We start from the raw sequence: 13,770 nt of genomic DNA on the forward strand, positions 1-13,770 counted from the left end.
ATGATGGTTATTTGTTGACATTTTATTTTTAATAATCTGCATCCCCAAAAAAAAATTGAACTGAGAGATTTTTGTAAATGCAGATTTTTTTTAATGCTGTTAAATGCTGTTAAATCAGTACACAATATTGTGTACTGATCACAACATGTAAAGTGATCAAGTACAAAAGACAAAATGCATTATTTGAAAACTTTAGTTACTAGTTACTTTGTAGATTTAGATTATTATTACAAACCATACATTAACCACTTCAACCCTATATACATTGCGGCCATTTGAAAATAGCCGATCTACAAGCTCACAATTATTTTCCAAAGATCATATGAATGGGACATTCTGCATAATGAGTACTTTTACTTTCGGCACTTTAAGTACATTTTGATGCCAACGCTTTTGTTGTTTTACTCAAGTACATTTTTAATTCCGGAATTTTACTTGTAACAGAGTATTTCTACATTGCAGTATTGATACTTTTACTTAAGTACAAAATGTACTACTTTACTTTTTCCACCACTGGATGGGAACAAACCAGAGGAAGAAGCTACAGATGGAGATGCTGTCACTCCAACACATCACTGTACAACCAGCCAGCCAATCACAGCAGAGCCGGCTTTTACCGGCAGGAAAAGACACCATTTTTTACCGCAGTACCAGGAGGAAGGGCGGGGCCAGCTTTAGCGACCGCCCTTATTGACAGTGTTGCCATGTCCGCTTATTATAAGCGACTTTGGACTTATTTTTCTGTGAAGTTGCTTGTTTTTGATTGACTGATTGATTGAATACTTTATTAACAGCTTGCAGAAAAAGCACAGAAAGTACAGTTCAATGCAAAAGAATGCTAAAAGGATTAAAACCCAAGACAGTACTATGGTTAGTTTCCAGTTTCCATTGGGGTCCTGTGTATTCAATTCATCGAAACATTTAATGACAGACAATAATATGCAAAAACATCATATAAACGAGACGAGTAGCAATTAGAAATACAAATAAAGTACTGTAAATAGTTCAGGGGGGGGGGGGGTCATTTCCGGTGATAAGCTTGGACTTTTTACAGGGGCCAGTTACAAAAAGCAGTTGCTTTTTTAGAGTGGTTAAACCCTACTCACTTTCAAAACTGCCCTAAAGAATCACCTTCAGGCTGGAATTCCAAATTGGCCCCTGTCAAAGTCTTAAACTACCCCCCCCCCCCCTCCCCTCCTCCTAAAACTGTCTATTGTACCCCCCCCCCTCCTCCTAAAACTGTCTATTGCTATTAGTTCTTGTTTTTCATACCAGTAACCTGTAAACTGATTGCATGACGTTCTGCATAGTAGTGTATATTTGTATGTCTTCTTAAATGTCATCATGATTTGAGTGCACGGGATCTAATTTTAAATAAGCCAAGTGCTTTTATGAGCCTTCCAGTTTAGAGAACCTTGTATTGTGAATTGTACTTCCATGTACTTTTACCATGTCTTTCTAAATAAAGTATTCAATCAATAAAAGAAGTTTTGAAGGATTCACACTTTTTAATGACTGTTGGTAGGGCATTCCACATTTTGGTGGCATAGCAGTAAAACGAATTTAATCCATTGATTGTGGTATTTTAAGTTTTAAGCATAATGATTATCATGATAATTTCATATCGTCCCATTAAAGTGCTCATGTGGCCTAGTCGCTTCTATTGGTCTTGTTTTCCTAGACCCTTATTTATCTCACACGATCTGGCAACACCCCTTAATAACCATATATGGCCTGTCTGGCGCCCTGGAGAGAGACATGCGTCAAGCAGCCGGCGATTCATCGTTCCTAAGAACAGTACAGTAGTGTGGAGCAGACACGAGACACATCATCCCGGTACAAACTCTCTGATCCTCCAGGTAAGGACCACTAAGGTTAAATAACCTCCATAGTGTCATTATGAGTCACATTGATGTGTCTTTGAGTCGAGCTTTTGTTCACATCTCGGTCGGTAAAGAGATGAAAAGAGATCGACCAACCGGCTTCTTCTTCAAAGAGCCGGTTTGTCCGTTAGCCGGGCCCTAAGTCAAGCTAATGCTAGCATAATGCTAGCGTCAAGCTAATGCTAATGGTAGCATTGACTCATACTATACTAAAGGCCTGTTAGCTTGGATTGGACAACTCGGCCCGCCGGGGAGTAGATGGAAAACTGGCGAAATTAAGTATTTAACCAAAATATTTAACCGTACGTATCGATGTAGGTATAGATATATCGATCAGAACTGAAGTGGGGTTAGTTCTAGCTATTGTCATCCGCTCTTATGTTAAATTAAACATGGGGGGCTCAAATTAGGGCTAATGTTGGCTTAGCCGGGGATCCAATACCATTTTCGGGTTTCTGATCCGGTCCGGAGCGGAAATGACTTTACGTAATCGGGTGGCCGCGGGAACCCATGACCGGAACCTCCCGGCGCCGTGCACCTCCGAGTCCGTAATGATTCCTCTAGTTTAAAATGTATGGTTAAGTTGTGTGTAATCGTTTCGTTTGGTTTAATAATGGTTTGGTATGTCCATCTTTTATTCTAAATCGTAGTGCGAGTAGCGAGACTAAACTTATTGAATCGCATTATGTGTGGAACAAAAACAATGCGACGCTAACCGGAACCCACCATGTTCTAAACCGGATCCCACGGCTCAGTTTAGAACTAACACCAGTCTTTCCTCCTGGTGGAAAAGCCTGGTGACGCGAGGTTAGTGTTGGCCTACTATGGTGTTAGGTAGCTAAGCTAAGCTAGCCACTTAGAACACAACGTGTTGGTTAGCAGCAGGTGAAAGAAACCATCAGTGAACGTTATCTTCAACCATATGTTGTATAGTAGCTGTATTCTATTCGTATTCTAGTAATTCTAAGAAATAAATGGTCAAAGTGGTTTAGTAAAGCTGTTAATCAGGGGGGGGAACCAAATGCCGGTAAAAAATTGCGACACAATTTTTCCTGGTAATTGAATACACCGAAAAACGCCATTTTAAATATGAATATGCTTTTTGATTTAGTTATATCTGATCTTAAAATCGTATTGGCTGCTGTATTTTGTGATTGTACCGGCTCTATTGTCAGTGAGTTCAGCGGTGATGATGGAAAAACACATAATACTGGGTAATGTTAGTGGTCAGATGTCTCGTCATCATCCTGATTGGATGATCTTTAACCACTTAAACCCCATGTGGGTATCCTGGAGTCCCTCGGGGCTCAATACTAGTGTATTTTCTGTTCTGTTATTGTGGGTAAAGCTTTAGCTGTAGTAGATCGACTAGCTCACAATTGAGATTGTCGATCTGCTATTTTCAGCGAAAGCTTTCCCCACCATACCGATGCTGGGGGTTTAAGTGGTTTAAATGAATAACTCTGATGTACATTATGGTCCCACAGGTGTTAATATAATAACATTCTAAACAAACACAACCATGCCATCCGACCTGGCCAAGAAGAAGGCAGCGAAGAAGAAGGAGGCAGCCAAGGCCCGCCAGAGGACCAAGAAGACGGATGACAATGGAGAGGAAGAACAAGACACCCAGCAGGAGGAGATACAGGAGAACGGGGCACAGAGCAATGGTAATATATATATATATATATATATATATATATATATATATATATATATATATATATATATATATAAAAACCAAACAAACATTTATATGACTTGTTTTAATTCTGTAGCCCATTGTTTCCCAGTTGATTTAGCTTAATGTGCAACATTGTTTTCTCACTACAACGGTAAACAAACCGACATACCTAACATCATAATTTAAGGACTTTTAAGACCTTTTTAATATCCACATTGTCAAAGATTACGTAAGAATTGATTGATTCAATTCAACCATATTAACAGTTTGCAAAGACAAGCACAGGGAAGTACAGTTCAATACAAGGTCCGTTAAGAGGATTTTAAACCCAAGAAAGCACTATGATGGCTTCTTTTCATTGGGGTCCTTAGTACTCAATTTATCGAAGAAAGAGGGGGAAAAAAATGCCGATCTACAACCTCACAGCTTTTTTCAGTAGCTGACAATGTGTCACCAACTTCACAACATCTTATCTATATATATATATATATACAGCAGTTAAGGTAGGAACAGTTCAAGCATATTAAAGTGCAAGAAAAGGACAGTAGCCCCCCGCTCTGTTCTTTTCTTGCCCTTTAAGGTGGGGGGAAGGGAGGTTAGCACTTCCTTTTGTCCTGGTTAATTTTTGTTCTTGTCAGATCGTTACTGTCTGAGTACAATGGCCAGATTCACAGTGCCAAAATATCGACACATTAGGGTTGATGTACATAACGACACGTTGCATCTCGTCTCAAACAATGTCAGTATTATTCACTTTCTCATAAAAGTTTTTATTTCCAGCTGAAAAGACAAATGTTGGTTCTTTGTAAACAGGAATCGAAAGCTTGACCAAGGAGATTGATAAGTTTGAGCTGGAGAAGACAGAGGCCCGTGCGGTGACCGGTGTGCTGGCCTCCCACCCCAACAGCACCGACGTCCACATCGCCAGCCTCTCGCTCACCTTCCACGGCCAGGAGCTGCTGGCCGACACCAGCCTGGAGCTCAACTCGGGCCGACGCTACGGCCTCCTCGGCATTAATGGCTCAGGTAAGAGACTGCTAGCCCCCCTTACAACTTAGTTTTCTCACTCAACAGTAAACAAACCAACATGCTGTATAAGTGTATACAGCAGTGGTTCTCAAACCTTTTCATGTCGAGGACCCCCAAAATTATATGTATTTGGCCGTGGACCCCCATCTCAAAATATATTTGTTCCATGGACCCTAAGAAGCAAAGATTTGAGATGCAAATGTACGCTTTAAAAAATAATATATAACCAAAGATTGGCACAAATTATCAGTTTTTCAAAAATAGCAGATCTACAAGGTCATAGCGCGGCTTCGGTGCCACGCGATGAGCTTGTTGATCTGCTATTTTTTAATAGCCAAAATGATTGTAACGCTTTATTAACAAATTTTGCTGGGGTCCCCGGACCCCACTTTGAGAACCAATGGTATACAGGGTGTCATCACATTTCTAAAGTTACAATTTAAGGACTTTTTTAAGACCTTTTTAATGCCAAATTGTCAAATGTTACGCAAGAAGGAGGCAAACATTGTGAAAATAGCCGATCTACAAGCTCACAACGCCTCGCAGTTCCAAGTATGATTATTTCGGGTGTCACGGCCTGAAAGGTTTGGGAACCCTTGCCTTTTACACAAGACAGTGTATATAAAGCTTATATCGGCTTATCATGCGTGTGAAATCAATGAAACGTAATTCTGTATTAATGAATGTCATTGTTTTGGTAGGAAAGTCCATGCTGCTGTGTGCTATCGGCCACCGTGAGATCCCCATCCCCGACCACATAGACATCTACCACCTGACACGAGAGATGCCCCCCAGTGAGAAGACTGCTCTGGAGTGTGTGATGGAGGTGGACGAGCAGAGGATCATGCTGGAGAAGGAGGCGGAGAGACTCGGTGCCGAGGACTGTAAGTTCTGCTCATTTAATCCATGAAGACCTGAGACCGATTCTACAAAATGTCTTCTAAATCGTTGCTGTCAGTGGTTCTCAAAAGATTTCATGTCAAGGACCCCCAAAATTATATGTATTTGGCTGCGGACCCCCATCTCCAAGTTAAACTTTTTCGCTTACATTTTTTTTTGTTTATAGATTCTCAGGATTTTTCAAAAATGGCAGATATACAAGCTCAGCGTGGCACTCAACAATTTCGTCAACAAAAAAAAAATAGACTAAGATGTTAGGGAGGGACTAGTGGAGAAGAGATCCAGTGGAACTAAAAGACAAGTCATTTTATGCTTGGTTGCGCTCGGGTGTTGTGCTGCGACGCGTGGGCTTGTAGATTGGCTATATTCAGCATGGAACCAAGTGTAAAATCAGCCATTACGACGCCATCAAGGCACTGCCACAATCCATTTTAGTCGACTAAATCAACTGTAGATTTAGTCGACGATAATCTTATATTTAGTCGACTAAAACTAGACAAAAACTAAAACATTTCAGACGACTAAAATATGACTGAAACTAAATGGAATCTTATTTAAAAGACTAAAACGAATTCAAAAAGTTGCTCAAAATCAACACTGATGTATGCTCAACGTAATCCTTTTCCGTCTCCTCCTCCTGTCTTAACACAGCGGACTGTGCAAAGCTGATGGAGCTGTACGAGCGCCTGGAGGAGCTGGATGCCGACAAGGCGGAGGTTCGGGCCTCTCGCATCCTGCACGGCCTGGGGTTCGATGCCGCCATGCAGAGGAAGCAGCTCAAGGACTTCAGCGGAGGCTGGAGGATGCGTGTCGCTCTGGCCAGGTGAGGGAACATCCAATTAGAGGTTTTTCTGAATACCAGAATTGGAAAAGCTGTCGATACTGCCACCGTTTTATACTTACAAGTTACTTTACTATTTACATTATTATTTTACTAACTTGTAGCTGCACCCCATAACCCCATGTTGTTCTGTTTTTACCCAGAGCCCTGTTCATCAAGCCCTTCATGTTACTGCTGGATGAGCCCACCAACCACTTGGATCTGGATGCCTGTGTGTGGTTGGAGGAAGAGCTCAAACAGTAAGTCAGCCCCCCCCCACACACACACCCCTAGGGAGGGGTTCTATTTTATTATAATTAATCTCCAAGTCTAACAAATCCACTTTATTTTCTAATTTCTTTAATCCATTAAGACCGGGAACGCATCTGTCATTTTAAGATTTCTTTGGCTATTCAAAAATAGCAGATATACAATTACAAGCTCATAGAGTGCCGCGCTATGAGCTTGTAGAATTTGCTATGTTTTGAAAGTTTGTGCAAATCTTTGAATATATATATTATTTTCTAAAGCAAACATTTGTAAAATATGTTGTTCCAGGGACAACCCCAGAAGCAAAGATTTGAGTTACAAATGTTCACTTTAAAAAATATATATTCAAAGATTTGCACATTTTCACGATAAAAAAAAAATTGCAGATCTAAAAGCTCAGTGTGACACTCGGTGCCACACTATGAGCTTGTATATCTGCTGTTTTTGAATAGCCAAAGAAATCTAAAAATGTTAAGACCGCTCCCGGTCTGAATGTATTTAAACTCCTGTCTTTAAATGATGATCTAATGTGTGCGTACTTAACTAAATTCAGCTAAATGAATGATAAAATGCAGTATTTGCCAAGTATTGGGGTACAAGCCCCCATTTGCACTATGTTGACACGCAGCATCAAACAAACTTAGATCCCTCCTTTTAATCTGCAGATGATACAAAGATGTGTATTAGGATGTGATAAAATGCTTTTAAAAACTCAACCCCCCACCACCAATCACACTACAATAAAAAACCCAGAATGTTTTTATTGCACAAAAAAAAACCACTTTGTGCTTCTTTCTCGTCAGGTTCAAGCGAATCCTCGTGCTCATTTCACACTCGCAAGACTTCCTCAACGGAGTGTGCACGAACATCATCCACCTGCATCAGAGGGGCCTGAAGTACTATACGGTAAGAACACATCTCCCCTAATGCACTGGTTCCATAACTGGGGGTCCCCAAATTATTTTGTGGGGGGGTAGTTCTCAAATTATACCCGACCTGACGTTTTCGGGCCGGCCCAAAATCTATGCTAATTAGTCGGTCAAAAAAATAAATAATCTATTACCCCAAAAAAGAAATGTCAACTGCCCCTAACGGTAAGGCCGACTCAGGTATCTAGTTTGTCGCCGCCCGACCTTCCTAGCCCTTGTTATTAACCCATTAACTGATTCACTGCCAATCACGTAGATCTACGCGAACCTATTTAAAGCCGCCACGTGCCAATCAAGTAGATCTACGTGAAGTGAAGAAAAAAAAAAACAAGGAGATATGATTAGTCAAAGACCCTGGATGATTAGCTTAATGTGCAACATTGTTTTCTCACTCAACAGTAAACAAACCAACACACAGTATAAGTGTATACAGGGTATGTCTGCACTCTAAAGTGTTCAAATGTGATTATTTTGGGCGGTTGCGTCCTGAAAAGGTTGAGAACCACTGTCCTAATGCACCAGTGATCTCTATTGAAGCTAGATATGGAGTTTAATAAAGACAGGCAGGATATTGGCCTGCTTAAACAGCATCAGCAGCCCTGAGTCGGCAGAGCCTTTACAGTGCTTTTTATGGACTCTGCCACCAGCTGTGATCTCATAAAGCCCTATATGGAAGGTGGGGGGGTTGCAATGTGTTACCAAGAGTGTGTGTGTGTGTGTGTGTGAGCCTGTGCGGACGGATGGCACGGTGTGTCTCTAGTAGGTTTGTGCTGCCCAGTGTGGGATGACCATGCAACATCTATTTTTATTCCTGAAGGGCAACTACGACCAGTATATGAAGACGAGGGACGAGTTGGAGGAGAACCAGATGAAGCGCTTCAACTGGGAGCAAGATCAAATAGCACACATGAAGGTAAACGGGGACACCGTGTGGTGGATTGGGGGTACTACTCCACTGAAGGGGTGGTGGGAGACTGAACGCTGCATAACGTTGCTGTCGGGCAGAAATCTCTTATCTCCATTTTTCACTTTTTTTGTAAATGAATGCCCTACTTGATCATGCTACTGTCACTCAGAAGTAGCAGATATACAGACTCGAAACGTGTAGTTTTGGATATATATGAGGTTTCCACCCGACGGAGACGATATGTAAATGCTCACTCTTCTATACATGTATGCAGTGGTGGAAAGTAACTGAGTACATGTACTCAAGTACTGTACTTAAGTAAAAAAATTTGGTATTTGTACTTTACTTGAGTATTTCCAATTTTCAATACTTCTACTCCACTACATCTCAGATTCAAATATTGTACTTTTACTCCACTACAATTATTTGAAATGTTAAGTTACTAGTTACTTTGTAGATTTTGATTATTACAAAACATACATTAACCACTTCAGCCCTATATACATTTCAGCCATTTGAAAATAATGCTCACAATGCGTCGCGATGCAACGCATTGTGAGCTTGTAGATCGGCTATTTTCAACACATTCTGCATAATGAGTACTTTTACTTTTGGTACTTTAAGTACATTTTGATGCCAATACTTCTACATTTTGATTGCCAATACTTATATACTTTTACTCGAGTACATTTTTGAATTCCGAACTTTTACTTGTAACATTGCAGTATTGATTGAGTATTGGTAAAACATTTGAGTACTTTTTCCGCCACTGCATGTATGGCTTTCTTGCAAAGAAAACGTGTCTTTCTTGGGTTTAAAAAAAATCTAAAGCCTGACTTTTCCTCCTCCTCTCCTCCAGAATTACATAGCCCGGTTCGGTCACGGCTCTGCTAAGCTGGCACGACAGGCTCAGAGCAAAGAGAAGACTCTACAGAAGATGGTGGCCTCGGGCTTGACTGAAAAAGTTTCCAATGACAAGGTAAAGAGCGCGTGCTGTGCTCCCCAGGGTGGTGTAACGTGTAAACCGTTGACACGAGTGCTACAGTTAAATAGGCTTTTTACATTGACCGACATAAAACTCAGAACTCGGAAGAAAAAAAAAGTTACCACCGCTCGCTCTGGTGCGATATCCTCTTAGATCGACATTTATAAAAGTAATGGTTCACACTTAGAGTGGCAAGAGTGAGTTTAGTCTTTTATTTTTTCTGACATTCTACATAATGAGTACTTTATACTTTTAAGTACATTTTGATACCAGTACTTTTACTCAAGTACACTTTGAATTCTGGACTAAGGCCTGGCTCTCTCGTGTTCTCTCTCTCCACAGACCCTGACATTTTGTTTTCCTCCCTGTGGGAAGATCCCTCCCCCTGTTATCATGGTTCAGAATGTGAGCTTTAGATACAGCGACGACACAGTGAGTATTATAGCGTGTGTGTGTGTACAGCATAAGTACGTTATTTGTTCTATGTAGTTGATATTTTCCAATATAATTTTTCCAAACTATTATAAAAAAATAAATGAATAAAGTAATAGAAAAAAAGTGTCTCCTTTTCACGGTCTCCATTTATATAATATATATCCGGTTGGCAACCCCTCATTCTTCTGCTCTGGTTTGCATTTTAGCCCCACATATATAAAGACCTGGAGTTTGGAATTGACCTGGATACTCGAGTGGCTCTGGTCGGACCCAATGGAGCCGGAAAGTCCACGCTGCTAAAACTTCTGATGGGAGAGGTAGGTTGGGGTGATTTATGTACCGTATCATTTTTTCCCTTCCAGAATCGATCCAAACATAACAACATTTTCTTATTCATTTCCCCCCTGTAGCTGCTCCCTAGCGATGGCATGATCCGCAAGCATTCTCATGTCAAGATTGGCAGATATCACCAGGTAAGATGCTGAACCGGTCAGGAAGAATGTGGCTCTAATGACAATTCCAATTTTATAATTAATTGATAGGCTCTGCATGACTGTAGTCCCAGATTTCCAGAAGGTGGCACTAGCTCAGACAAATGAGTTGAACACAGATTCAGATCTTCAAATACTAGTATTTTATATATACATAACTAGTATTTTATATATATACACATAACAGTCAGAACTATGTCAGAAATGTGAAATTAATGCATAAATATGAAGTCAGGTTACTGTCTATTTCACAGGGATCACGTCAGCTGATCACATTATAGATTTTAGCGTTGGCTATGCAAAAATAGCAGATATACAAGCTCACAGTGAGTCACTTCGTGCAGCACTGCGAGCTTGTACATCTATTTTTTAACATTTCTGAAAAATCTTAACTCTTTGACTGCCAGAGTATTTTCATAAAGTACTCCCCCAGTGCCAGCAATGTTCGTGTTTTTTTATTTTTATATTTTGAATTTGTCATGAAAATAATTTAAGGACACATAATTTAAAGACCCAGCACAAATCCGCCACTAGAGAGCAGCACATGACAGCTTGATCATGTCGTTGGGTCTCTCTCACCCTTCTTGATAGATTAGACAAGGAAAAACATGAGAACGGATGTGACGTCGTCCCAGATTGTTTTGATCGGCGAAAATTACGATGTGATACACGACGGCGATGACTGATCGTCACCCAGACCATAGATTATAGAAGAGAACCTGTCCGTTATACCGTGTGAAAACCCGTTTATTTACCTATTTTGGACGAAAATGACTGGGGGAAAAAAATCAAAAACCGGAAACGGAATCCAGGTCATGGAACCGGATGCAGATGTCCGTGAAGTAAGTGGAACTCGAGAATAACATTGAATATTAAGCAGCATAGCGCAATCAGAGATTAAACAATGAACGCGCGGCAAGCGCGTCGAACGCGTCGACGGCCAACTGGACAAAGTAGCACTTGACGCGTTAACGCGTCGTCCGCAGTCAAAGAGTTAATAAGTATGAGAACTACCATTTTAGAAGGCATTTGTATTTATTGCAGGTCTTAATGGGTTAATTGTATGCACGCTCCAGTTAAACGTGGATATGAATTTGTTTTGTGTTCCAGCATCTGACGGAGCAGCTGGAGCTAGACCTGTCTCCTCTGGACTACATGATGAAGTGCTACCCTGCGATCAAAGAGAGGGAGGAGATGAGGAAGATCATTGGACGCTACGGCCTGACAGGCAAACAACAGGTGAGAAGAAGGAGACAACCTACTTGAACCCTCTATTCTCTATGCGCCGTCCCAGTTGGAGACAATCCTAAGTGGGCGCCGGCGTCTGACGACAGATCTCGCGAACGTCCTATGTTTACTGGTGCTAGATCCCGCGAGAGTGTGTTGCTGGGACAGAGAAAGGTTGATAATAAAGTAGATATTCTCCTGATTCGTGTCTCTGGAAAAAAGCCATTTTACTATGAAAATCTTGGGGAGATTCTGTGGCTGGTGATGATAAAGTCCAATATTTAGTTCAGTGACCATGAAGCTAAATGGTTCAGAAGCTGTGCTCATGTTCACTCCTCCATGGGAATTAATTGACTCCAACCTGCGTCCGGTCTCCTAAAAAGGTGGTCGCCTACTATTTTGTTTTTGTCTTGGGTAAAACAGACCTACAGTAAGTTTCAACTGTACTTGGTTCGCTATTTCTTTTCACTCTACACCAAATCTCTTCACCAAAAATAGCCGGGCGTTAGTGAGCTTGTAGATTGGCAATTTTTGGCCCCCCAGAATAGGGATGCTTGGTGTTCAGGTGGTTAGGGAGGCCTTAGCTGAGAAATCTTTTGTCTTTTCTAATATGATTGATCCTCCTTCAGGTCAGTCCAATCAGGAACCTGTCGGACGGTCAGAAGTGCAGGGTGTGCTTCGCCTGGCTGGCCTGGCAGAACCCGCACCTGCTGTTCCTTGACGAGCCCACCAATCACTTGGACATCGAGACCATCGACGCCCTGGCCGAGGCCATTAACGAGTTTGACGGTGGAGTGATGCTGGTTAGCCACGACTTCAGACTCATTCAGCAGGTACATATAAAATCACACTGTTAACGTCCCGTAAAGATCAGAGATGTAACCATGCCATTTCTTTTCTTATACCAATTCCGATACCATTGACTTGTGTATCAGTCGATACAGAGTACCAATCCGATATCAGTGTGTAATTTTAAAAGAACCTAGGACAGTGGCTCTCAAAGTTGGGTTCAGGGACTCCTTGAGGGGGTTCCAAATGGACCCTTACAGGTCTCTAACTCAGAGTTGTGAGTCTATGAAATCAAGTTTTGAGAACTACTCATCTAGGAGTAAATCAAAATTCCATACATTTTTGTTAAAGTGCAGCTACAAGTTGGTAAAATAATAATAATGTAAGAGTATAAAACAGTAGTGCAACATCAACGGAAGCATTGAGAATATGACATGTGATAAATGACGTATCGGAATGGCATAGACTGGCATACCAGCACTTTAACTTTGTCACATCACAAGAGTAGATTACCGTAAATATATATATTTTTGTACAAGCTACCCACGAATTCCAATAGGTAGTAAGAATAGAGGAAGAAAAATGTGAGTCCCTCGTCAAAATAAGATGATGTAGCAGCACATAATCAGATGTGTATCATCTGCTCTACACACCACCATTATTAAGCCTCCCTATCTCTTTTCATTTTAACCAGGTGGCACAGGAGATCTGGGTGTGCGAGAAGCAGACCATCACCAAGTGGAACCGCGGCATCCTGGCTTATAAGGAGCATTTGAAAAACAAGATCGACAGGGCAGCTGCACACGACCTCTAAAAACAACCACAACAACAACAGTACTGCTAACAACACAACCTTGAACCGCTCAATTTTATCATGCATCGTGGATTTGACCCTCGAGCTTCCCTGCAAGGGATGAGATTGGGTTTGCATTTCAGGAAACTAAAAACCTGAACAGAACTAGTCTCTTTATGCATCTTTGTATTTAGGGACCTGTCTGTTGTTACCTGATATTTCCATTTAAGTTTGACAACGATGTACCCTAACACCCCCCCCCCCCCCCCCCCTTACCCCCCCCCGCTCTCAACCTGACCCAATCCCCCTGCTCCCCTTCACCTCAGGCTGCACTCTGATTGGCTGATTTCAACAGAAGCATCTCAGTGCATTTTGGAATGCATTCCATTGTGCTGTCAACATAGAAAAGTTTATTATTTTGTTTTCCAAATGTGATGTTTTACCATGTATGCAGCAGCTTATAGGGTCATATTTTCAGATATTTAATCTGTTTCTTTTTTTTTCTTGTGTAAAAAAAAAACAGCGCAGCAATGCCTTATTTAACAAATGTAAATGCAATAATGTTTGTCGAAAAATAATTTACTTAAGTTACAAGCAGACATATTCATGGGCCCTTAAATAAATAAAC

The 13,770-nt window shown here is 41.1% G+C and overlaps 1 protein-coding gene across 1 annotated transcript; it reads left to right on the plus strand.

Annotated features, from left to right (window-relative positions):
• Positions 1–1,764: 1,764 nt before the first annotated feature.
• Positions 1,765–13,764, plus strand: abcf2b (ATP-binding cassette, sub-family F (GCN20), member 2b). Its single transcript, XM_080417146.1, has 15 exons — positions 1,765–1,859; positions 3,371–3,553; positions 4,381–4,593; positions 5,298–5,480; positions 6,148–6,319; positions 6,481–6,576; positions 7,390–7,492; positions 8,333–8,428; positions 9,282–9,401; positions 9,750–9,839; positions 10,049–10,159; positions 10,253–10,315; positions 11,444–11,572; positions 12,190–12,393; positions 13,044–13,764. The coding sequence occupies exons 2-15, from the start codon at positions 3,406–3,408 to the stop codon at positions 13,161–13,163; spliced, it is 1,848 nt and encodes a 615-aa protein (XP_080273272.1). The 5' UTR covers positions 1,765–1,859; positions 3,371–3,405; the 3' UTR covers positions 13,164–13,764.
• The last annotated feature ends 6 nt before the right edge of the window (positions 13,765–13,770 follow it).

Source organism: Gymnoscopelus braueri, assembly GCF_963280865.1.
Source record: "Gymnoscopelus braueri genome assembly, chromosome: 21".
In the NCBI taxonomy this organism is placed as follows: Eukaryota; Metazoa; Chordata; class Actinopteri; order Myctophiformes; family Myctophidae; genus Gymnoscopelus; species Gymnoscopelus braueri.

What these genes read in the sequence shown, in the direction of transcription:
- abcf2b (XM_080417146.1), top strand. Translation starts at nt 3,406, where the DNA reads ATGCCATCCGACCTGGCCAAGAAGAAGGCAGCGAAGAAGAAGGAGGCA. An exon ending in AAAAAGTTTCCAATGACAAG is followed by an intron (nt 9,402 to 9,749) that starts GTAAAGAGCGCG and finishes CTCTCTCCACAG; the next exon opens with ACCCTGACATTTTGTTTTCC. An exon ending in GCCTGACAGGCAAACAACAG is followed by an intron (nt 11,573 to 12,189) that starts GTGAGAAGAAGG and finishes ATCCTCCTTCAG; the next exon opens with GTCAGTCCAATCAGGAACCT.